Below are 26240 nucleotides of genomic sequence, written 5' to 3'. Positions count from 1 at the left end.
CTTTGGGATATTATTCCTTTCCCAGTCAGTTCTCCAAGTACAAGTCCTGGCCTAAAGGTAAGTAGGAGCATCAGGCTTAGGAGGTAAATCTTAGATAGCCCCCTTGTCTACCCATGGCTAAAACCTGGCCCTGAATTGAACTACAGACCTTGTCATGGTCTATAATCCAGTTCAGTCCCAACCCAGACTTGCAGGATGGACTGTGCCCAGCTCCACCTAAGGACAGTGTTGCAGGCACCTGGGCCCCACAGGTAAAGCGTGATGGATTGTGAGGGCTCCTGCTGTTCTTTCTCAGAAGCAGCCATGTTTCTACCAAGTCCCAAGGGGCTCAGAGTCTAGAATCACCCAAGAATGATGCTGGCACTTTGAGATACAGGTTTCAGGGAAGAACATAGATGCTGCAAAGCAACAAGGCCGCATCAAATTTTATAAAATTGGCAGTGGAAATGAACTTGACCTTGATGTTTGTACACAAAGGAAAGACATCAGGTGCATGCAGGAGGGGGCATAAGAAATCTCAAAAACACATCTCTGAATTAGTCTGTGAACAACCCCCTCCCTCACCCCCCACCCCCCGCCAGACTTGGCTGTTACAGTATGGTGGCAATAGGATAAAGGGATATGACAACTTCCACAGGAAATCCTGTCTTTAGTAGCAAGTCCGATACAGAATTATCAAGGGTCTGGCTTTGTAGATGCATGCACTGGGACTGGCTCCACAACACTGCATTTTGATCAACTGTGGTTTTCTGTCAACGTGTGTTGTAAAGAGAAGTTTCCTTGATAAGGGGCGAAGACTACACATATCTCTGGGGATAAGGACAGATGCATATAGATCGTTGCTAGGGGTTATGCTGTTTAGTAAATAAATACGACAAAAATTAGTGAGAAAAGAAATCATGAATTTGAAGGAGAGTGGGGAGAGTCTGGAGACAGGAAGGGAGAAACATAGTTATATTATAAGCTCAAAAATTAAAAAGCAAGCCTGTGAATTTCATCCCCTGATGAAGGCTGATTGGGCCTGGGCCCAAGAGACCATTTCTTCTCTTCTCTTCTTCCTCCTTCTCTTCCTTCTCCCTCTCCTCCTCTGTAGCTTCTTAAAGTGGACCTTTAGGTCGTGACTCATTTCCACTTAGCATAAGAATATAAAGTTGTAGACTTAAAGACAGAAAATGTTTATTTTATTTATTGATTTTTTTGAAAGATTTATTTTTTTATATGTGAGCACACCGTCACTGTCGTCAGACACCAGAAGAGGGCGTCAGATCTCCTAGAACTGGAGTGTCAGATAGTTTATAGTTGATAGGTGGGTGATGGGAATTGAACCCGGGTCCTCTACAAGAACAGCTAGCGCTTTTAACCATTGAGCAGTCTCTACAGCCCCTGTTTGTTTCTTTGAATTTTGTCAGTTTTACTTCACTTACTTTGATTTATTTGTAAGTATTGGGAATATATATTTCTCATCTATTAAGAATCATACAATTGTTTTGTCTTCAAAATGAAATGACTCACAGTTTTTTCTTTGACTGTGCTCTTTAGGTCCAATTTTGCTTTCTCTGATACTGACATCGCCGGTCTAAGTTTCTCCCAATGGTGCTTGCTTCTTCCTCCTTTTTCTTCCTTTCTGACTAAAATAAAATAAAATAAAATAAAATAAATAAAAGCTTATTTTTTTACCCTTTTTTTAAAAACTGAAAATAGAATATTTTCTTATACAGTACATCCCAGCCACAGTTCCCCCTCCCTTCACCATCCCCGCCCCCATTTTCTCTTCATAAAAGAGTGGGCCTCCAAGAGACAACAGCCAAACAGGACAAAACAAAATACAATAAGACAAGGCAAAAGCCCTCATAGCTAGGCTAAACAACAACAACAACAACAACAACAGCAGCAGCAGCAGCAACAACAACAAAGGCAGAGTTTTGTTACATGTCCCTGGCTGGTCTACAGCTTTCTAGGTGGATCTCAAACCCATAGTGATTAGCCTTCCTCTGGCCTCCTGAGTGCCAGGACTCAAGACAATATGCCACCACAGCCAGCTACCTTTCACCTTCTTTGTTTTTATTTTTAAAATATCAAGTAGTTGACTGTTGTTTTCCAGGTAAAAATCTGTGTTTGTTAATGGGAATATGTGGGACATTTACATTTATTGTAATTACCCACACAGTTAAAGCTGAAGGCACTGTCTCGTGCTTTCTTTCTGTTTGTCTTGTCTTCTTTGTCTATTGTGTGCCTTCTTTTGGATTGGTCCAGTGTCAGAAATAAATGCTAGGATGTTAGGCTCACAGTTGGGTCACTATTTTGTTTATTTCATTAGTTGATTAATAGTTTGCTTGCAAATACGTATAGGGTCACTTTACTATACATGTATACGATATAACTAAATGAGGTATATTGCTTTGTGTGAAATGGAACCATGTACTTAAAAACTGTATATTTACATTTCTCCTTTTACATTCTTTGCTATTCCTTCTGTGGGAGGATACATATGCACATGTGTATCTGTGCATATATATTTTAATTGGATACTTTACTAGACATTTTGCTTTAAACCAGTGGTTTTAATTGAATTAAACTGAGGTTAATTTTTTTCCTTTTTGTCTGCAGGCTCCATTTAGATTGTTTTTATTGTACGTTTAAATCACTAATCCAAATCTGCTATTGACCCACCCAGCCCAGTGAGGTTTCCATTTCAGGTGTTACTTTAATCCCAGGAACCTCCTTTTAGATGACTTTCTAAAACCTCTTTCCCATGTTGTGTTTCTGACCATGTACTTGAGTATGTAATAGTGGCTATTTTAGCATCTTTATTGGCTGGTCCCACCGTAACTGTCACTCTCGTGTGTTGGGGTATTTGGGTCATCTGATTTCCCCCTCACTGAAGGACATATTGTCGTCCTTTTCATCATGACCAGTTATTTCCTGTTGAGCAATGGACGTCCTGAGCTATAGATTGCTGAGTAAGTCGGTTTGCTTGTATCATTTATGGCGTGTTGGTAAACTCTGTTCTGGCAAACAGCACTCGTGGATGCGCTTGATCCTTTAGAGGCTTGTTAAGTCTCTTTGCAGCAGATCTCAAATATCCCAATATCAGCAAGAACTCTAGATCTGCCTTACTAGAGCTTACAGGCCAGCTTTAAAAGAATGTTCTGGGGTCTTCCGAATACCCTTAGTGATCAACTAGAAGTCTCGCTCTCAAACATAGAATTCAAATGTTTCTCGATCTGTCTGACTTTTGGGAACCACTCACTATCCCCATGGGTGCTTTTCGCTCACTCTGTGGAATGTTAGGATGCACCAGCCGTTCTCTGCCTTCCTAATGTGGCAACCTCATGCTGTGGTGACCCCCCCCCCCCCAATTATTTTGTTGCTACTTCATAATTGTAATTCTGCTGTTATGATCTGTAATGTAAATATGTGTGCTTTCCAGTGGTCTTAGGTGACCTCTGTGAAAGGCCCATCCGACCCCAAAAGGGTCAGGACCCACAACTTGAGAAACACTGCTCCACACACACAGAACTTGCTATTCGGCAAACACTTAGGGGACAGTGCAGAGTTCTCATGCGATGCAGCTTCCCGCTCTTCAGAACACTGCATCAGGAATGTCATAGACCTCGGCTCCCCTGCAGTGAGACTTCTGAAGTAAGCCAGTGAGTTCAGAGAACACCAGTCTCTGCTAAAAGACCTGTGTGTATCTCTGGTTCAGATGTACCTTCTCAGGCAAGGCAGTGAGTTGTAGGGTCACCTGGATCACAACTCTGTATGATTTGTGCAGCATCTGAGAGCAGATATCATATATATTCTGTCCGGTTTTTCAGTGGCTTACAGTGAAGGACAAAGGCAGCCTTTGCTACCTAAAACCATGGCTGGAAGCAAAAATGCTTTTAATCTCTCTCTCTCTCTCTCTCTCTCTCTCTCTCTCTGTGTGTGTGTGTGTGTGTGTATATACAGATAATTTCAGCAAGAAACTAGTCTGCCCCTCCTGTAGAGTTCCCCTTATCTAGATCTTGCTGTTACATCCTGATGACATCACTTGAGGTAGTCCTCAAAAGTGGAACTATGGCAGGTCATGCCTGCAATCCTAACATTTTGGAGGATGAGGCAGGAGGATTGTGAGTTCTCTTTTGTCCTGGGCTACAGAGTAAGACCCTGTCTTAAGAAACCATAAAACTCCCCAGTTCTCTCTCCCTCTCTGTCTCTCTCTGTCCCCCCTCTATCCTTCTCCCTCCCCATCTCTCTTTCTCTCTAATTTCTTAGCAGACACCACTGTGTTTTTCTACCAGAAAGTACACTGTGTGGTTGCCTGTTCTTCTGTGATGTTGGCATCAATTGATGATCTCTGTCTGGGTCTTTTATTTCTTTGGAGGATACAAAATGATAGGTAATTTAATAATTCCTTATTCATATGCTTGCTGAGCAACGTCACTATGGAAAAGTCATCACCTATTTGGTTATTCTGAAGTTCAGTTGCTTGCGTGGGTCTTCCTCCTTGTTTCTACTCTTCTGGGCCAGGAGCTGGTCCCCTGACGTCCCTAAAAGTGGATGATTTTGCTCAGTATCATTTCAGCCCACACTTAAAATATATTCCATGAGCTTCGATATCTTTTTGTAGTAACAGTTACCGACATGCACATTACCCAGCCCTGCTGGCGGAGCCACTTCCTGAGGATTCCTTCTGCCGTGACCCTGGTGCGCGTTAGCGGTGTTCCGGCTTCTGCTTCTGACAGAATGTTCCGGTTTCTCTGTGTGCGCTTTTTCCACAGACCTAGAATAATCTGCTATCTCATTGGCTGCCAGTCCCCTCAGTTCCTTTGTTGGGATCTAAGTTTTTACCTGGCATGATTTTTCTTCCATCTACCTCTCTGCCTTTACCTTTTCCTGTAGCTCTGGCCTCTGAGCACCGCCTCAGCTCGGCCTCTGCACATCTGAAAGGACTTTATTTCATCTTCATTTTGAAAATCGTTTTTGCTGGGCGCAGACCCCGTGCTTGGCAGTTCTTTCCCCTTACTGACGCTCTCTCCTCCTCTCTCTCCTGACCGTGTGCGTCATTTATAGGAGAACCTACAATGATCTGGGGCTACCCGAGGGCGCTCTCGCTCTCAGCTTGGGTTCACTTTAAACTTCTATCGTCATCGATTTGTAAAATGTTGATTACTGTGTACTTGGAGGTAGATTCCTTTGTGCTGCTTTGATGAAACTTTTGGATCACTTTGGGCCAGTGGGTTTATAGTTTCCATCAAACCTGGGACTGTTTTAGTGAAGCTCGAGTGTAAATGAAGTGAGTTTCCCCAGACTTTTAGGGTGTGCCTGGGGGTGGGGTGGGGTAGCTTTCTAGCCTGAAGAACGAGCACCAGGAGGGGCCGCTTGGCAGGGGTTTCACCGAATGACGAGAGTTTATCCACTGCCCGTCCTCAGTGGAAGCTGTTGCCTGGATGCTTCTGTGCTGTACCTGGCCAGCATCATTTAGACTCTTCTTTGGAGAGAGCTTAACGGCCTGGGCTTTACTCCAGGGGCCTCAGACCGACAAGTCTTAGGTGTGAGTTCAGGAGGAACATGGAGATGGCTCGTTGCAGGTAGGCAGCTTGTTAAGAGTTGTTAGTGCCATGTTCTTCTGTCCAGAGGGGCAGAGTTGGCAGCGTGTGCTCTGGCTTTGCCCCATGGTGATGTCTGAGGCCTCTTCTGAAACCCGACAGGGTGGTGCTCCCTCTTCTGAAACCCCACAGGGTGGTGCTCCCTCTTCTGAAACCCCACAGGGTGGTGCTCCCTCTTCTGAAACCCCACAGGGTGGTGCTCCCTCTTCTGAAACCCCACAGGGTGGTGCTCCCTCTTCTGAAACCCCACAGGGTGGTGCTCCCTCTTCTGAAACCCCACAGGGTGGTGCTCCCTCTTCTGAAACCCCACAGGGTGGTGCTCCCACCACCTTGTAGCTCACGAGGCTGTGTCCCCACAGGGATCTCAGTGTGGACGCTGGCTTGAGTCCTGCCCAGTTCCAGGTGCGGCCCATCCCTCAGCACTATCAGCATTACTTGGCAACTCCTCGAATGCACCACTTCCCGAGAAACTCCTCGTCCACACAGATGGTGAGTGACAGCCCTGAGGGGGCAGGGACTTCTTGCCAGTGGCAGAGCTGAGGCCCCCTGAGTCCTGGCTCCTAGGCAGACCAGCTGCTGCCACCCACCCTCAGTCCCAGTTCTTATTCCAGCTTGAGGGGATGAAACGGAGTGATGGCCCAAAGTAGAAGAGTCAAGTAGAAGAGGCACCATGGCAAGGCTGCAGCCGTGCCCAGTGCTGAAAGACTCTGTCCTGGGGCTGAGAAGATGGCTGTACAAGCGTTAAAAAACGTTTGCTGTACAAGCATTAGTCTGATCCATCCCAGCACACATACAAAGCCAGGCATGGTGGTGTATGCTTGTAAGACCAGAGCTGGAGACATGGAGGCATGCAGGTCCCTGGGGCTCACTGGTTAGCCAGCCTTGCCTTCTCAGTGAGTCCTGGAGCTAATGAGAGCCTCAGTCTCACAGAACAAGGAGGGTGGCTCCTGAGGAGCAACACTGGGAGCTGACCTTACACACACACACACACACACACACACACACTCCTAATAGTGCCACTCTCTATGGGCCAGGCATTCACACACATGAGTCCGTGGGGGGCATTCTTATTCAAACCACTACAATCTGTATTTTAAGACTAATATTTTGTTCACTGTGGATCTGTAAAGATTCTTTTAACTTAGAGACCATGTTTTACAGTACTATTTACCAGGTTGCTGACTTTCTTGTCCTTGGCACTGGTGGTGACCCTGAGCCATCCTCTTGCTCTTGGAGACTGTAGAGGAGGCTCCTGCCACCCAACTGCCAGGGACCGAGTCTTGGCTCTGTCACTTGCTTGCACGCCGTGAGCAGATTATTTATTTAATCCACTTGTGCCTTATTCACCCCATCAGTAAAATGGGTGTTATAATATTCCTGCAGCTTCCATCAGGTGAGGCAGGGGAGGAGCTCAGAACGGCGCCACCATGCAGCTGGTGCTCAGTCAGGGTCTGTGCCCCTGGGTCAGTGGCTAACCCTTCTGGAATGCACAACACGCACATATGCACAAACTTGGCTCTGCATGAATAGGGCAGAACACAAGAGCAGGAGGGACTGCCCTGCTGACTGCAGGGTGTGCTGGCTGGCTAGCGGATGTGGCAGGAGGAGTTGCCCATTGGGCCCAGGAGAAGCCTGGGATAGTCACTCTACCCAATCTGTTCTCTCCCTCTCAGGTTGTCCATGAAATTCGAAACTACCCTTACCCCCAGCTTCACTTCCTCGCCCTCCAGGGACTAAATCCTAGCCGGCACACCTCTGCTGTTCGGGAGAGCTATGAGGTATGTTGCCCTGAAGGGCACCGACTTCATTCCTTTACCAGACAAGTCTCCCTGCTGGGGCAGTGAGCCGGCTTCCTGCACAAAGGTTCCCGCCTGCTCATCATGTGTGTTTATCTATGTGTGCACTCACTGAGCACGCATATCTGTGTTTCCCTTTGACAGGAGCTGCTGCAGCTGGAGGACAGGCTGGGAAACGTGACCCGAGGCGCTGTACAAAACACCATTGAGAGGTTCACCTTCCCCCACAAGTATAAGAAGGTGAGGCTGTGCTGACTAGCTGCAATACAGTTAGGGGGTCAGAAGGGAGGTGTCCATTGTCTGCTTGAACCAGCCTGGCTGGGTACAGGGGACACAGTCGGAAGCCCAGGGGCCTTTGTTCTGGTTCCGTGTTCTACAGCAGAGCAGGCGCCTCAGGATTTTCTCATTGGCCCACATCAGATGCAGTCAGGAGGGAGGATGGGAGCCCTCTTGACCAGAACGGAACGAAGGTTGAATGTGCAGATATTGGCTGGAGTGCTCATGAATGTATTTGTGTAGGTGGACAGATACATCACTATTTGTATCAGTCCTGTGGGCAAAGGGGCTCCTGCACACCAGGCTGATGTTCACCTGAGAAAACAATTCTCGGTCCAATTACACAAAGACAAATGGGCAAAGAAGGCCTCTGAACTGCGTGGGACCGAGCTAGGGACATTTGAAAGTTACAGACCTAGGGGCCGTACCCACTGACCTTAGAAGTAGAATCTGTCTGGAGGGCCATTACCCAGAAACCCAAGCTTTTAAAGCATTATTTAGTTAAAACCAACGAAAACTTGGAAGACAGCAACACGTTCTTTAGTGGGTGAATAGGTAAACACTCACAGTGGATCGTTATTTTACAATGAAAAGAAATACGCTGTAAAAATCATGGTGGAAGCTAAATATACACTAACTAGTGAAAGAAGACAGGTCGAAGGCTGTAACTGTATATTCTGAACTATATGACATTCTGGAAAACAATACTACAGAAAGGGTTAAAATAAAAACATAAACAAAAGACTAGTGATGGCCATCATGGAAGGAAGGAAGGAAGGAAGGAAGAGGCAGGGTGCCAGGAAGTTTCCAGTGCAGAAAATGATCTTGTATGGCATCATGGCATAAACAGATGATACTAGGCATTTACCAAAAACACTCGGAGGGATCTCCTGTTTGTTAGCTTGCCCTTCGCTGTGACAAAATCCCAGAGAAAAGCAAGTTTAATGCCGGAAAAGTCTTAGTCAGGGTTTCTATTCCTGCACAAAACATCATGACCAAGAAGCAAGTTGGGGAGGAAAGGGTTTATTCAGCTTACACTTCCACACTGCTGTTCATCACCAAAGGAAATCAGGACAGGAACTCACACAGGGTAGGAACTTGGAGGCAGGAGCTGATGCAGAGGCCATGGGGGGGTGCTGCTTACTGGCTTGCTCCCCCTGGCTTGCTCAGCCTGCTTTCTTAGAGAACCCAAGACTACCAGCCCAGGGATGGCACCACCCACAAGGGGTCCTCCCACCCTTGATTGAGAAAATGCCCCACAGCTGGATCTTATGAAAACGTTTCCTCAAGGGAGGCTCCTACCTCTGATAGCTCCAGCTTGTGTCAAGTTGACACACGGAACCAGCCAGGACAGGTTCAGAGTTTCAGAAGCTTGTCCATAGATCCTTGTTCCTGTTTCTAGACCTGTGTCCTGTGTCCTGGTAGTTGGGAAGCAGAAAGTGCAGAGATGCTGGGAAAGGCACATTACCACCCCCCCAACCCCACCCCAGGGAGCATCCCCAGTGACCTGCCTCCTCAAACTAGGTCCAACTCCTGGTTCCTACCATCTAATAATGCTATCAAATTAGGAATGCATCCGTGGATTAATCAGCCAATAAGTCCCACACCACGAGGGGCCAGGACTGTGCACTATCAGTATTTTTTAAACACTTTAGACCCAGCAGGGTGGTGGCAGCACACGCCTTGATTCCCAGGACTCAGGAGGCAGAGGCAGGCAGATCTCTGTGAGATGCAGGTGAGTCTCCTCTACAGAGTGAGTCCCAGGGCTACGCAGAGAAACCTTGCTGCCAATTGTTTAAATTACGGCAACTGTGTTCCTACACTTCCTATATACCCACATATCTATCCCTTTCTCAAATCTCTACTAGAGTTAAAGACTAGTCATAGTCTCATCACTAAACTGAAACCATTTAATATTGAAGAAGGGGTTCTAGATTTAAAAGATGGTTTTTAAGATGGTATACAAATTAAAATAAAAGATGACTTAGGTACAAAATTATGAACCCACTGAGATAAAAATAGACAATAAAATACTCTTAAGTTGCAAGATACAATGTAGTAGACTTTAAAATACAATTCATACTTACTAATTTTCATTAATTATTAATCATTTATTATTTATTAATTAGGAGGCCACACCTCCTAATCCATCCCATACAATTCCAGCAAGTGTGGACCATATAAATATCCAGGCTTAGTCAGTGAGATAAAGGGCATGGATAAACACGGGATTAAAACGATGCAAGGGAGCATCAGGGGACTCAAGAGAGCATTGACGAGAAGGAACTGGAAGAATGTCAGGTAAGAAAACGTTCATAAGCTTTAGGACCCAAATCAAATGTCACAACTGTCTTAAAAATTTCAAGAGACTAAAGAAATATAAAAGAAAGGGTATATTTACTACTGATAAAACTAGAAAATATAGACATTAAAATTGAAGTATACAAAAGAAACAAGAAGTAGGAATGAAAGCAAAGTATAAAACTAAAAAATCAAGATTATCAGGCTGGGGGTGGTGGCTTGTGCCTTTAATCCCAGCGCTCGGGAGGCAGAGGCAGAGAGGCAGAGAGAGGCAGAGAGAGGCAGAGGCAGAGGCAGAGGCAGAGGGGCAGAGGCAGAGGGGCAGAAGCAGAGAGGCAGAGGCAGAGAGGCAGAGGCAGAGAGGTTGAGGCAGAGAGGCAGAGGCAGAGAGGCAGAGAGGCAGAGGCAGAGGCAGAGGCAGAGGCAGAGGCAGAGAGGCAGAGAGGCAGAGAGGCAGAGAGGCAGAGAGGCAGAGAGGCAGAGAGGCAGAGAGGCAGAGAGGCAGAGAGGCAGAGAGGCAGAGAGGCAGAGAGGCAGAGAGGCAGAGAGGCAGAGGCAGAGAGGCAGAGAGAGGCAGAGGCAGAGGGGCAGAGGCAGAGGGGCAGAGACAGAGAGGCAGAGGCAGAGGCAGAGAGAGGCAGAGGCAGAGGGGCAGAGGCAGAGGGGCAGAAGCAGAGAGGCAAAGGCAGAGAGGCAGAGAGGTTGAGGCAGAGAGGCAGAGGCAGAGAGGCAGAGGCAGAGAGGCAGAGAGGCAGAGAGGCAGAGAGGCAGAGAGGCAGAGGCAGAGAGGCAGAGGCAGAGGCAGCAGAGGAGGCACAAGAAGAAAATCATGAAAGTCAATGCAGAAGAGCAATAGATCCGGGGGGAAAGTCATGGCAGAACACTGGTTGCGCATTTCTTTTCTTGCTGGGGGTGGGATGGGGCAGTCCTTCCACAAACAGCGGATCCTTCAGCAGGCAGATCATCGTGACTCTATTAATACTAAACTCATGCATGGCAATCACATAGAACAATGGACTCAGCTTGGCTTTCTGGACAGACAGACTTTGCAGAAGCTTGGTATCCTATGCAGCTGGTACATGGGGCGCAGGGGACTGGCCTGGTTCGGAAACATAGGTTTCCTCATGTGCTCTAGCCAGGGAGAGCATCCCCCGACTAAATCAGAGTAGGAACCTTTGAACTTCCAACCAGAGTAGGAAATCCTGACACCTAGGTCTGGCCTCAAGGTCATTCTCTGGTCTTCACCTGTGTGTCTCGTTGGAAAATGACGTTGCAGTTTGCTGGACTCAGGAGAGAGGACAGAATGGATGGTTTTTTTTTTCCTGTGGTTCCTCTCAGACTTATCAGATGTCTGCAACGTTGGGGATAGGGACATGGAAAGTGAACTGATGTAATTCAGTGGTTAGCTGTCTCCTTCTCCAGAGCATTTACTAAGCAGCAATGGCATGCCTTCCACGTGGGCACACGTACCACGTGAAAACGTCCTTCAGTGCTTAACTGTTGTCAAATTGTGATGCAAATTACAGGGTTAACAGTGGTGGAGAAATTTTGTGTTTATAATGAGAGCATAGATGAACAGACATTAGTGGAAAGGGGAATGAATGAACAAGTGAATGAATGAAGCATCCTGGACTTAGAGGCAGGCGGTTTTTTTTTTTGTTGTTGTTGTTGTTTTGGTTTTTTTTTTTTTTTTTGTGTGTGTGTGTGTGTGTGTGTGTTTGTTTGTTTGGAGACAGGGTTTCTCTGTGTAGCCCTGGCTGTCCTGGAACTCACTCTGTAGATCAGGCTGGCCTCGAACTCAGAAATCCGCCTGCCTCTGCCTCCCAAGTGCAGGAATTAAAGGCGTGCGCCACCACGCCCCCAGCCTGGCCCGAGGCAGGTGTTTGTGTTGAACAGGGTGTGAGAGGAAGTGGACAATGTGGGGGAGACAGGGGAAGCTAAAATCCACAGGCCATAGCTTTGCAAAGGCAGCTTGACTAAGACCCTGACTCCTTTGCAAACACTCGGCCCCTTGATGACCACCAGCAGCCCACCAGCCTCTCCCTCACCCGATTTTAACCTTCTCTCTTCTGAAGCAAGAGTGAAGAGTTAGGGGTGAGGATTTAAAGATACTGGCTCCCAGCGCATGGAGAGACTACCAGAGTGGGAGGAGGCTGTGGGCAAAAGGCAGTTGCCAGCAGGAGTCTCTACCAAGCGACTAAACCCTTTTTCTTTCTCTATTCACAGCGAAGACCCCAGGACAGCAAGGGCAAGAAAGATGAAGGGGAAGAGTCAGACACAGATGAGAAATGCACAATTTGTCTGTCTATGTTGGAGGATGGGGAAGATGTGAGGTAAGACGCCAGTTCCTTGACTCCTCCTCTCCCCTGCCACCCCCGCACGCATTTCTCTCAAGGGTATTAGGAACTTAGTCACTGTCCTGCATACTCTAGGAAGGAGGCACACACTTGGTGTGCACCTCAGGGTGCCTGGGTGCTAGGATGTCTCATGATTGCGCTAGTGAAGTTAGGTATGGACTATTCTAGATGTGGAAACCATGAACGTGGAGTCATGGAGACAAAGCATGAGATTGGTTTGGGTAGGTCTAAGACAAAGCCAAGGCCTTTATGAAAGAGTGTTTTGAGATTCACTTCTGGTCATGGTTCCCCATCTCAGCCGCAGCCTCACTCCAGGGTCTGGGTTCCAAGAGCTTTCTTCACCAAGTCTCCAGTGGTCCTTAGCCCCTGCCCCTGCTGCTGGTCACATGACTCTTTTTTTTTTTTCCAGACGCCTACCTTGTATGCATCTCTTCCACCAACTGTGTGTGGACCAGTGGCTCGCCATGAGCAAGAAATGCCCCATCTGCCGAGTGGACATTGAGACACAGCTAGGAGCCGACAGCTGAGGGAGGAGCTAGCCAGTGGACACCCCGTTTCCTTCACCAGGTCCCCCCCCACGGCCATAGCCCTTGCAGCCAAACTTTGCCTTCTGAGCCATTTGACGTAGAGAAGAAGCCTGCAAGCACATTTTTTTTTCTTTTTGGTGGAAAGAGGAGTTGGTAGCGGTGTCTGAGGGAGAGGAGGGGTAGGGTGGGAGGACCCACCCATCAGGAATGGTGACTGCCTCATCGCCTTGCTGTGCAGCCGGGAGGGAGCTGGCCGTGCCCAGAGCAGGGGCGGGAAGGGGGGACCCCAGCTGCTGAGGATGGATGTTATCTCGAGGGTACAAGCTGGTGATCGGCCCCTCAATCCTGTCCTTTGAGGGATTGTGTATATACCTCTTGACCACGTAGAAACCATGTAGGGGTCTCTAGCTATTCTGTGGATGGCAGCCAGAGCATGTTAGCTTAAGAAAAATGTCGTGTGTGGTGCTCTCGTCATCTGTGGTGGACATGTCGCTATTACTGAACTCGCACCAAATATTTCTCATTGAGTTTCTTGTTTTGGTGCCTGACCGAACCAACCAACCAACCAACCAACGACAGCCCCAATCTTCCCATCTTTATGAGCGAAAAGAAAAAAAAAGAAAAAGAAAAAGAAAAAAAAAAGAAAAATCAAAGGTGAAAAACAAACAAACAAACAAACAAGCCAAATTCTGTTTACGGTGAAAAAAGTTGATAATTTTTCACCCAGGTTGGGAGGGGGGAGTCCTCGTTTGTTGTTTTTGTTTTTTTTCCCCCTTGGGCTTTGTTTTTCTCATGTTTACAGTGCACGGAGTGTAAGAGGGGCTTCTGAGAAGGGGATGGGCTTAAAAGGAGCAGACTGGGTCTCACTGGTTTTCCGAGGTTTTCAGGCAAGGTGAGGAGGGCAGAACCCCAGCCAGAGAAGGGGTTCCTCACCTTGCAGTGGGCTCCCCAGTCCTCAGGCCCATGGCTTAGCCCCAGTAGCTTTCCTAGGTACCACACTGAACCAGGGAGGACAATGCCTCCAGCTACAGCCTACCCTCTACTCCCACCCCACCCCAAGAGCCTGTTCCTGGGAGCCAGCAGCCCCTGCTCACTCTAGTTCCTAACCTTCTATCCTGAGCTCTCATCTTGCCACAAAGAGGCAATGTAGCCACTGCCTCCCTATGCAAAAATATTAACCAGATGATACAGACGGCACAGCATCGGCAGTGTAGACTTGGCCTCGGCTAAAGTGCTCTCAGTTAGCATTGGGGCATCAGGGCAAGTCCACAACCTTGGGAGTAACTTGAGCTTCCTCCAGGATCCTGCTTGATTAGACCCTCAGAGATAGCCATTGTTTCGAGACTCCTTGGCTGGGTTGGGAGGCCCTTGCCCCTAGCCTCATGATCCTCTGATTCTTCTGTGATCTTGGGAAATTCCTTTTCTTTCTCTGTGCCTCAGTTTCCATCTCCTTCCAGTGGGGAGAAAGAACCGTGTGTCCCCATGCCTCCCCTCCCCCCACATCACCTAGATCTGAGAGTTAACACCGTCCAGCCCTAATGTGCTTTCTGTTCTCTCAGGGGAGTCTCTGAGGGTTTAGTGAGAAAGGAGATGGAAAGTCCCAAGTGACACAGTATTAGTGTATGCTTTCTGTACCGCTCCGAGAGATGGGAGGACAGAGTTCTGGAGGTGGGGGAAATCTGCCAAATTCTAACTCGACTGTAGCTCTTAGTTGTGTGCAGAAAATACCAGGTCTCCTGGCATTCTTTAACTGTCCTTTGCCCCTTACTCTTCTCAACCCACCTCCTCTCTTCCCTCCTCCCCCTCCCCTCCTCCCTCCACTTCTTCTCCCCCACCTCATTTGCACTGCTCTCGGAAACCTCAACCTGTATGTAGCCAGTCTCAGTGCCCTCGTATGCTAAGAGCAGGAAACGGTATGCTGATCAGATAAAAGGAGAAATTCCACAAAGTTAAATAAGCCCAGGGTAAGTTTTGGAGTCGTGACCAAAAAAATGACAGTGGCCAATTGGACTTGAGAGAGATCCTTCCAGGACAACCATCGTGAAGGAAGGGCTGCCTGTCTCCTCCCAGGCCTGGTCTTCTGGTGTGTCCTTCAATCTCTGTGGACTGCCTATTGGGGTAGGGGGGCAGTAGGTGTTGAGGAAGGTGATCACTCAGGCGATGTCTCTGCCTGGCGGAACTCTGAGGAGTGGAGGAACAGCACACATCCAACAGTGCTTATGGTGAAGGTCAGGTGTGCTGAGTGTGGCCTCAGTCAACTCTGGTCGCCATCGAGAACACGGTCTCCAGTATAAAGGCTGGCCCGGGAAAGAAAGTCAGGATGTTAGAAAGCTGCCGACCAAAAGCCACAAAAACTTGTGACTTCTTTCCTGCTGCTCCCCCGATGGCTGTGTCCAAGCCGAGATGTCCTCTGAAGATGGCTGTGGCTCAGAGGTCATTGGGGGTGGTCTAGGTGGGTCACTCCTCTCTGAGGCCACTCTGTTCTTTCCTTTGAGGCTCTCCTGAAAGGCTGGTAGGAAAAGAGATTGGCGGGGACCCAGGAGGGAACTGGAACCAGTGTCCCAGATTCTAGTCCTGGCTGTTCACTGGCAAACTGGGAAATGCTGGAACCCCCGACCCCACCCCAATGGCTTGCTGGGCCTCAGCGTCCTCAGCTGTGACACAGGGAAGCTGATTGGATGCTCCCTAAATTTCTCCCAAAACACATCCAGTGATTCTTCCTAACATCAACACATCCTTCACCGCTGTAGAGTTGCCCTCAGCCGGCCTTGCCGCTGAGAGGTCTCCTGTGCGCACATACATACACCTGCTTCCGAGGCCCTGGCACACAGGCCGAGTGAGAGGGCAGGACGGTTTCGTCTTGCTTCCTTTTTGTTCAGGCTCTTTGAACGCTCCAGGCTAGCATTAGGACCTGGGCAGGGTAGGGGTTGATCCTTCACCCCCTTCCCCTTCCATCTACTTGGAGTCCTTGTGCCCTGGTGCAGCTCCCGTTTCCAGACCGAGGGTGGGAGGGCTGCCGATTGGGTGGAGAAAAGCCAGTGCCTCTGCCCAGTCCTCCGACTGGTCAGGAAGCCAGAAAGGAGCGGCGATGAGGCAAGGCCAGGCCTCAGCATCTCACATCCACCATCTCCAGGAGAGAGACATGCGCAGTTCTCCTGCTCAACTCAAGGGACTCAGACCCTTTTCTGACTGAGACGCATGAGTGCCTTTGACAAGTTGGGCCTCCTAACCGCAGCCACGGCGCAGCAGGTCCACCTCGGACACCAATCAACGCCACGCCACGAATCCAGCTGGGCACAGGCAGAGGGCAGCTGGGGCTGCACGTTGTTCCTCCACCTGCCAAGGACCCCAGTCTCCCTGGTCACCCTCGCCACCACCTGTGACAGGCCTCAAGCTCCTCTCCCGCAAAGGCCCCCAGCCTCCGTGCAAGCATTCTTAAACTCTTTACGCCTAACGAACAAGCACAGTTTTTTCAATGGTGAAGAAAAAGCACCAGACTTGTTTTCCTGAAGAAATCCCCCAAGCCCCAAGCCCCAACCCCGCCTGTGGGACAACATTCCCCGCGTGGGGCTGTAGCAACGTCTGTCAGGTCCCCCTTGTGTTTCATCTCCTGCGCGCGCGTAGAGCAAATGCTAGAGCGATTTCAGCTGATAGAAAAACAAAAAAGAAAAAAAAAACACAAAAAAATTAAAAAAAAACATGGCACGTTGCTAGTTTACAGGGTTTTGTGAGTTTAAATGCCTTATATTTAACAATCATAATTTATGACTAACTTGTAGATATCGTGGGTTCTTATTTAATTATTTTTATAGTTGTTTTGCATTTTTAATTATAATTTATTTATTTAGAAAGGATACTAATGTTTTTTATTGCTCCTATTACCTCATTTTGGCGTCGTTTCTGGGAGTGGAATGCTTTGCATGCGTTGGTACGATGACAACTGCGAAACAAACAAACAAACAAAAAAACCATTTTAAATAAAAGTCTGCGAACTTTATTTTGTCCAAACTATCAGGGTGTGTGATTGCAAGCTGTCCTACTGTGGTGCTGGCCTCTTTGGATACATTCCATACGAAATGCAAACCTTTGATTCTGTATGCTGTGATCTAGTGACAAGCTCCAATATAGTGAGTGTATTTAGCACATATATAAATATAATTTGCACTCGTCAGCAGACTGGGGTAATCCTTTCACTTGTCACTCGTGCCCCCTCCCCCAGGCCTCTTTCCCCACCTCAAGTCTGCTCTCTGTCTTCCCTCCCCTCCCTACATTCCTAAGCCCACCCATCCTCTATCCCGAGGACAGTTACTAAGCTATACTTGGGCTCCCACTCAGAAGGTTTCAGACACAATGAATATGGTCATCTGAAAGAGAGGCTGTTTTATTAGGTAGGGCCCAGAAGACCCGCTCTGATCAAGGGTAAGTCAGTACCTGGTCCCCCTGAGTCAGTCCTCAGCTCCGAGGGAGGGAGTCTAGAAGGTGATCTCTTGGTTCGCCCTGATTAAGAAAGAATAAGTCACTGTCCCAAGCGAGACCACACAGGTGGCCCTCTCTCTCTCTCCCTTTCTCTCTCTCTCTCTCCCTCACCCCCAGAGATGAAAAGGGAAAGGATGAAAGGAAGACAAGGAGAGGAATGGGGGACATGGGGAACAGAGGGAGCCAGTTAGGAATCACCTTAGAGATCTGCTCATAGCAGCAGTCCACAGAGTCCTCTCTATACAACATCCTGCAGGTGCAAAAACTAGCTAGATACGTCCTTGAGTTTGCAACATGGACTCTCTCAAGGTTAGGTGGTCAGTCTGAGAGAAGGAGTGGATAGCATAGAAGACCCAGACCACGGTGTGGGGATTTCCCCCACCCCTAATCTTGTCTGGAGCCTTTGTGGTTAGGATACCAGTCATTGACAAGAACTTGGGGAGCAGCAGAATTATATCCTGCTTTCTCCCCAGCACCCCACCTCCCCTTTGCCTATGTTTCACGGAGGCTGCAGACAGGGAGGGCCTGCTGTGGACTTAGAGGTCTCTGAGTCCAGTTTCACTAGCTGTGTGAGCAACGACAAGGGACCTTAAGGAAGTGGACCCTGGATTAAGCCTGGAACACTGGCATGCTGACCCTCCTCTCTCCTCCTCCTCCTAACTCAGCCCTCCTCCTTCTCCTAACTCAACCCTCCTCCTTCTCGGCTCTTGACATCACTGCCTTTGCCTGGTGGGTAGCTCCACCCTCCACGGGAAGCCCCATGGGTTTGCATAGCTCTGGCACGGAGGAGAGAAACCCAAGAACTGGGGTTGCCACACTACCTACCCGTGTGGCTAGACTGCGTGTGACCCCTCAGCTCCATCCCCGGGACGGGGTGTCTTGCTTGCTGCTGCCCAGCTTCTCTTCTGCCTCTTCCCTGGAGCCTTGCTTTTCTTGGAGATGGCCTGTGGAGTCACCCACCACGCCGGTGGAGCACAATTACCACACTGCCAGGCCTGGCAGACACTGCCTCCCGCAGAGCTCCTCGCGGGCTCGCTGTGCTGTTGTGTGGGGCCAGAGTAGGACAGGCCCTATGCTCCGGCTGGCAATGCCCCGCTCCTGAGCCTCCCCACCCTGTGGGGTGAGCTTTATTCCCCTCAGCTGTGGTGAGGGCTGCACCGGGCCCTCCGAGGGGGCTGTTTGTTGCCCCTGGTAAGTGAAAGGATTACCTTCAGTGTTGATTGTCCATTTTTGTAATCCTCCTGCCGTTCTGTTCTGTTGTGTGCTGTGCAACATTTTGCTACATAGACTATTTTATAGCAGAAAGCTAGAAAAATATTTATTATGACTACTAAAGCAATAGTGTATCAATGAATGGGCGGAGACATTAGGAATTGTGTAAATGCTTAGATTCACTTTGGGTGGATTTTTTTGTACTTTATTTATAATTAATAAAAATGATCTGCATTGCTAACTACACCTCAAGAGTGCAGAGTGTTTGTTTCTGGGCCTGCCCGAGGCAGGGCGAATGAAGTTTCTAAAGAACCTCAGGTGGCCAATGCATTTCCCCAAAGGCTCGTAGGTTGCTTGGTTCCCAGCTTGGTGCTTCTTGAGAAGGAAGCCTTTATGAGGTGGGGCCTAGAGGGAGGAGGTTAGTTACTGTGCTTGGGCCCCCCAGTCGTACCATGGGAGCGTATCCTCCTCTCTACTCGCAAGCCACCATGTGGTAACCTTCTCTGTCACTCACTCTCTCCTGCCATCGTTTTCCTGACTGGGCGCAAAGCAACGGGTTGACAATTGTGGACCAAGACGTCCCAAACCGTGAGCCCAAATAGACTTTCTTTCTTCAATGTTTCTTACTTCAGGTGTTTGACGAAGCCAAAGAAAGCTGGCTAACTCAGTCCCCCCTCCACTTCGGCCCCCCCTTTTTTGTCTCCCAATAGACTCATTCCTGTAGCCAAGGATCAGTCCTCAAACTGGCCTGTTTTCCAAACTTTATTGATTTTTTTTAAATTTTTAATATTTTTTTATTACGTATTTTCCTCAATTACATTTCCAATGCTATCCCAAAAGTCCCCCATACCCCCCCTCACTTCCCTACCCACCCATTCCCATTCTTTTGGCCCTGGCATTCCCCTGTATTGGGGCATATAAGTTTGCAAGTCCAATGGGCCTCTCTTTCCAGTGATGGCCGACTAGGCCATCTTTCGATACATATGCAGCTAGAGTCAAGAGCTCCGGGGTACTGGTTAGTTCATCATGTTGTTCCCCCTATAGGGTTGCAGATCCCTTTAACTCCTTGGGTACTTTCTCTAGCTTCTCCATTGGGAGCCCTGTGATCCATCCGATAGCTGACTGTGAGCATCCACTTCTGTGTTTGCTAGGCCCCGGCATAGTCTCACAAGAGACAGCTATATCTGGGTCCTTTCAGCAAAATCTTGCTAGTGTATACTTTATTGATTTTCAAGGGAGAGATTTCCAGTTTTGATCAGCTTTCGAACATGGCCTGTTGTGTGCTTGAAGTGGACGCTGTTCCTTGTTCTGCAGTAAAACATATCCCCATTTACATACCGCGGTGGGTTTCCACCCCTCCGTAAGAGTCCAGACTCATGGGCCAGGGGATACTCCCCAAAATGTGTGGTCTCAGAGAACTGGGGGAAAAAAATCACTTTATTTCATAAGCTACCAACAGATCAGAGCAACCAACTTAAAAAAAAAAGCAATAAATATTTTTTTGAAAAGAGTGGTTTTAGGTTCATAGGAAAAAGATGCAGGCTAATTGTAGAGAATGTCTGTGCAGCCTCCCTCCCTTCGCTCTCCTCTGGTGTTAACATCGTTCATTAGTGTTCTACACGAGCCAATATTGACACATTGCTATTAAAGTCCATAAGCTACATTATGTTAAAGAGCCATTTAATGAGCTTCCGCCTTTCTTTTCTTTGAATCTACGAGCCAGACTTCTTCGTCCTTGTCTTGCTTCCAACCAGGTGCCACGCCTGCTCTGTGAACACGGGCAAAACCCTGTCTCTCTCTGGTCTTGACAGTGGCTCAGCAACTAGGTCTTGCTCTCGAGCTCAGGCCTCTGCAGACACAGCTCCTTCTAGCTCCTGTTTCTACTTCAGATGAAGAAGAAGGGGTAGGGTGTGGTTGTGGGGTAGGTGGGGTGGGGGTAGGGAGCAGCTTCCCTCCTGGACTTGGCACCCACGCCACACCCAGTCAGCCTTCCTGACCTTTCCTCCCGCTTTGCCAAGGCTCTGCCAGGAGGAAAGTGGTTTCTCGGGAAACACGAGGGCAGATTCTCTCCAGGCTCCATGAACTCTGGCTACAGTAAAGATGCTCAAACTAAGGAGGAGCAGAGCCTGTCCTCACCCCCGGGGCCTCCTGGGTTCCTCCGGGACATGCCTACAACATTGTACCCTGCCTCCAGCTTCTGCTGCCCCAGAAGCCCTTGGCATCCCCAAGCCTTCTCTTGCCAGGTACTTTCTTGTCTCAGACCCAGCAAACAAGTCTCCACCCACACATGCATGGCACTGAATGGCTTTCTTGGTGGGCCAGCTAGTTCTCCTTATGCCCTAACCCACTACAATAACCGTTTTTCCCTGTTTTCTCATTGTGGATGGAGTTCTTCCTGACATTTATTCAGTGAGAAGCTCTGACCTTGCTGTGGGCTTCCATGCTACCTGGTAGCTACCTGACTTAAAAGTTACATAAACTCTCTATGCTTCACTTTCTCCACGGATTAAAATTGTAATAATCAACACTGTCTGCTCCATTGGCCTTTATTTTATACTTTAAAAATTTTTTTTAGCACATTGAAAACAATCACATCAAATAAGCACACACAAAAATGGCATAGATGACATAAAAATGCTGTGTGCATGTGTGTGTGTGTGTGTGTGTGTGTCCGAGAGTGTGTGTTGCATATATGAGTCTACTGTGTCTATGACATATTGTTTTTGTTTGTTTGTTTGTTTGTTTGTTTTGGAACAGCATAGCTTTGACAACCACAAACTATGCTGTTTGATTTGGTCATGGAATTGTAGTTTATAAATCAGGGTGAATGCCGTCAGCTACATCTATATCTCTTGGCTTCCATGTGATCTAAATCAAGAGTCGTGTTATTGGGGCTCTGGGCTTCCATGAAGTGTTTAGCTTAAATCCACCGATTCCTCGTTACCCTCCTCAGCACGCCAGTGCAAGTCATTAGAGTGCCATTGGATTCAGTGAATACTTAACAAGGATTGTCACATCCATGAGCCACACGCATGTTGCCTTCATTATTAGCTATTGGAGCTTTAAAATCTTAAAGCTTTAATTTGCAACTGAAGGAAACTTCATGTTAGATTTCCTACTTTTTGGCATTCAAATACAGTTGCGATGCAAGGTTAACCCAGAAAGCAACCCTCCAGTCAGTCCATCTGTATCTTTCCAAAGTACCCAAGGCCTTGCCAGTGTTTTATGGTAACTGTAGGGTAAAAGAATACTTGGAAGACGTCCCTGGCTTTTGTTTACTTATTTTATTATCATTATTAATTCATTTATTTCTGAATTTGCTTTCACTGGAAAAGAAAAATATTTGAAACTGTGAAAGTCACACATACACTTCTTAAAGATCAAATCGTCGATGACTAGAAGTAACTAGCACCGTTTTCACAGTTTTAACAGGGACATTGTAATGGCCCGATGAGTGTAGCAGTTCCCCTGCCATACCCTGCAAGCACAGGAATGGCAGAAAAGACCATGGACACAGCGACAACCAGGGGTCTCCCGAGTGAGCTATGGAAATTGAGCAGCAGAGCAGTCATCACACTGCAGAGCAGTAATCACACTGCAGTGCAGTCCTGACTGCACGTAAACTTCAGAAGGCTGCTGCAGAGCATGCCAGGGCCAGGGCCAGTGATGCCCCACCTCCCCCTGACCCCTGCACCGCCTTGCATCTAGGAAGAGAGAGTACACAGTCTGAGTATGACAGACACACCAGAGTCAAAGGGACAAAGGACTAAGACTTGGGACAGAGGATGGGAGTCTGTGCCTTTAGCCATAAAACTTACCTTAAGTGTCCCCATAGATATGCCTGAGACAGGCATGTGTCCAGACTGGCCTCATATTTACCATGTACCTAAGGATGGCTTTGAACTTCTGTTCCCCTGCCTCCATCTCCTGAACACTGAGATTACAGGTGAGCACCACCATACTTCTTAGGCGTTGCTGGGGATCAAGCCCAGAGCTTTTGTGAAAGCCAGATAAGCCCTCTACTGGCTGAGCGACATCCTTAAGCCCTGGCTTTAAGCACCACAAAATGGTTAGCCTTTTTCTCCAATGTCTTTAATTTTCCTGAAACAAAATAGTCGAAGCTGGAGGAATTTGGTAAAATTTTGTAAGATGCGTACTTATAAAACCTGGGTTAACTGTCCAGGCCACTGCAGTTTAGGGCTTGGATTAAAAATATGAGGGCTTGGCGGGGGAAGCATGCTAAGAGACAAGTTTAAAAAAATGTTATCCCAAGGTTCTAGATTCAAAGTAGTAGTATAAAAAGTATTTCTTCAGTTTTCTGTTCCAATCTGTATGCAGATATTCACTGTATCTATTAACAGACACACTACACACGGTGCTAAAAACACCTCTTGTATAGTATTTCAGTGCTTTGTAACGAGTTACGTTAGAGTGGGCCAGCAGAGTCAAAACAATCAGGTTTGATAGAAAGATACACAGGAAACTGAGGAGAGATTACTGTGCATGTGTCCCTAAATGTCATTGTCTTTTCCAGGAGACTTTGCCTTTGAGGGTCAGTGAAGGAGCCCATCTGACACAGTTTACGTGGAGAGGATGTATCTACTATGTTCATTGCTCACACAAGTTAGAAGCACACAAATTGTTACAATCGGTTACAAGTTACAATTGTTACAGTGCTGTAACGTTCTGCTTTGGCACTTAGAAACCCAGCGGTGAAGTTTCCATGGCCTCCAATGAGTAGAGATAAATCTTCACAGCAGTCCTGCTTCTTGAGAAGAAAGCCCCTGTCCATCTCTGGAGCCCTGAAATTGATACCCAGAAGGACTGACGTCATCCACAGGGAGTGAGGTTTTATACTGCACCAAGCCATCGCTACAGAAACTACTGGGGTGTTACAGTCTTGGAAGGACACACACTGAGAGAAAAGTATTTTGGTAAACTGCTTAAGAGGCTACCATTAACATCTCTAGTCGGTGATGGTCCACGCATCTCAAGATTATACATATAACTAACTTGCTGTCTTGTGTTATCTGGTAAATACCCCACTGGAGAAATGATGAATCTTTTATTCTTTAAGGACCCTGAATTGTCTTCTTGCCCCCTGCCTTTGTCAGGGTTTGTATTTCTGCACAAAACATCATGACCAAGAAGAAAGTGATAGAACCCAGTGGGGAAACCCCCACTCAATTCCCAATTGGCGTGCACCCAAAAAATCACGAAGGACCATCTTGATGTAATTACATGAGGTCGTTTAATTATGGAGTTCCGGACCAACATGCATCACACACAGGAGATAATGGATGTCAGCCAAGAGGCTCAAAACCTAGGGGTTTTTATGGGGTAAGGGGCTTAGGGGTGTGGAATTCGGCATAGCGACACACTATTGGCTTATTCAAACATCAGCAGAAAAATTCCATGTACGTGCAGGGTGTCAGAGTTCTGTGAGTTGTTGACTCAGTTCAGATAGCCCTGTTATTGTCCTCACATTCCTCTTTATCTTTAAGGTTAAGCTGTTCCCAGGAATGTTTTAACTACGGGGCATACCCAGGTTTGTTTTTCTTTTTTTCTCAGTCCCAGGCACCCTCTAGGCTCACAAACAACCAGCAATTTCTGAGTACTTTATATGACTTACAGGTCTTGAAATTTCATCTTTCTTTCAAAAGTTGGGGAGGAAAGGGTTTATTCAGTTTACACTTCCACATTGCTGTCCATCACCAAAGGAGGGACTTCTGTTCCATCAGAACAGGAACTAACACAGGGTAGGAACCAAGACACAGGAGCTGATGCAGAGGCCATGGAAGGATGCTGCTTACTGGCTTGCTTTCCCTGGTTTGCTCAGCTTGCTTTCTTATAGAACCCAGGACTACCAGCCCAGGGATGGCACCACCCACAATGGGCCCTAACCCCTTGATCACTAATTGAGAAAATGCCTTACAGCTGGATCTCATGGAGGCATTTCCTCAAGGGAGGCTCCTTTCTCTGTGATAACTCCAGCTGTGTCAAGTTGACACACAAACCTAGCCAGTACACCCCCTATCCCCAAGTTCAACGGGAGGGACTTCTGCTCCACCAGTGGGTAGGATGCTAGGATTTGTGCAGCTGTTGGTGTTTCTGGAGAAATATCAATTGAAAAGTAGAACCTGAAGAATTGGGGTCCCAGGACCATGTCAAGAGTGTTTTAGAGACCCTTCATGATAAACAGGGCAGGTTTGCTGTAGAAGAGTAGACACGTTATTCTCCACTGCCCCCTTCTACAGTTTTCTTGAAAAACTGGGAAATTGCACTTTGTAAGGAAACTACTTTAGATTGGCCAGAACTCAGCTCAGCAACAAGCTTTCTTGGATGCTTAGAATAAAGATGCTCCCTGTACTCGGAGAAAGAAGCCCTTCCTGGTCCCTCAGCCCACAGAGCTCTGCTTTCATTTCTACTCTCAGGCACTGTACCACACTGATGGCGGCTCTGCTTCCTGTCAGCATCCAAATCTTCCTGTTCTGCTCTGAGCTTGATATTTTGGGTGTCAGCAGAGCTGATGGACCTTTGCCTTCAGTGGGAGTACTTGACAGCATCCTAGCTGGGCATGAATTCTGTCCTCTTGTTGGAAACCACAGTTGCACAGAGTTGTCTCAAAGACCTGATAAAACTTTTCTCTCTAAACTGGCCTCAGTGTTCAGGTCCCTGCCCCCTCGCCCCCCCCCCCCCCGCCCCCCTCCTTTGTCAGTTGCCTGCTCTGCTGCCTGACTCTGGCACAGTGTTCTGACTGTGGGAGGAACTCTTGAGGTTTTTGTGAAGGGGGAGGGTCTGTTTTCTCTCCTGCAGGCCTGGCCACACCTCTTTGCCCGTTGCTCAGGTGATGCATTCTGATGTCCATGGCCTCAGAATGAAAGTCAGGCAGGATCTGCCCTGAAGGGTTCCTCGGGGACTCATCCTCTTTCAGATCCAGGTAGATCTAACTCAGCTATATCAGTTCTTCCACAGAAACTTAATAGGGCTTTGTTACAAAATCATCTTCCAAGAAAACAAAGCAATTTCTTTGCTAGAGTCTTCTGAGAATTTCTAAAGTTCTCCCAAAACAATCTCACTAGGCATGTGTGCATAGGTGTGTGTGTGTGTGTGTGTGTGTGTGTGTGTGTGTGTGTGTGTGTGTGTGTGTGATTTTGGCATTTTATGAGACACAGAGGTAAGAATTCACTTCCCTTCAGAGAGATGAAGATCAAAAGCATTTCATTGTGTAAAAACTTAGGTAGATTTCTCAAGCTCAGTATTTTTTCATGATGTTCCTGAAACCGACAAAAAGGCCATGAGTGGCATGTTTGGAGCTCGAGAAGGTTCCGGACAGGGCCCAGGTGTCTTCTTCTTTAGTGTCCACAAGGAAGAGTATTGTCCTGTAACCCATGTCCTGACAGGGCCAACTTCCTGTCACAGACGGTAGATGTGATAAGAACACGAAACAGAGATTATTGCTGTACACTGTGTCTGTCTCCAAACAGTCTGGTCCCTCGATGTGCAGTTGACATCGAGCCCTCTTTCTGTGCTAGCAGGTGAACGGCCTTACTTTTTATATTTCTGTGACAGTTCTTGCTTCTCCTTTCTCTTTGGGGACCTCAAGGAAAGGGGAGATTTTTATCTTGGAGAGAGAGTAGGATTTCTTTGTAAATTCTCTTAGGAGATTTTTCAGGGTTCTTATATGTCTCCAGCCCTTCTAAC

The 26240-nt window shown here is 47.7% G+C and overlaps 1 protein-coding gene across 1 annotated transcript in view; it reads left to right on the top strand.

Moving 5' to 3' along the window:
• Positions 1–18692, top strand: part of Ark2c (arkadia (RNF111) C-terminal like ring finger ubiquitin ligase 2C) — a 110889-nt gene extending 92197 nt beyond the window's left edge. Inside the window, exons 4-8 of the mRNA XM_021150820.3 lie at positions 5951–6080; positions 7265–7369; positions 7532–7627; positions 12191–12297; positions 12731–18692. Of these exons, the coding sequence (XP_021006479.1) occupies positions 5951–6080; positions 7265–7369; positions 7532–7627; positions 12191–12297; positions 12731–12848 (556 nt within the window). The 3' untranslated portion in view covers positions 12849–18692. The remainder of the gene's footprint in view (positions 1–5950; positions 6081–7264; positions 7370–7531; positions 7628–12190; positions 12298–12730) is intronic.
• Positions 18693–26240: the final 7548 nt, after the last annotated feature.

Source organism: Mus caroli, unplaced genomic scaffold (assembly GCF_978045245.1).
Source record: "Mus caroli unplaced genomic scaffold, Mus_caroli_1 scaffold_19, whole genome shotgun sequence".
Classification (NCBI taxonomy): Eukaryota; Metazoa; Chordata; class Mammalia; order Rodentia; family Muridae; genus Mus; species Mus caroli.
This window is presented reverse-complemented; position numbering and strand designations above follow the sequence as displayed.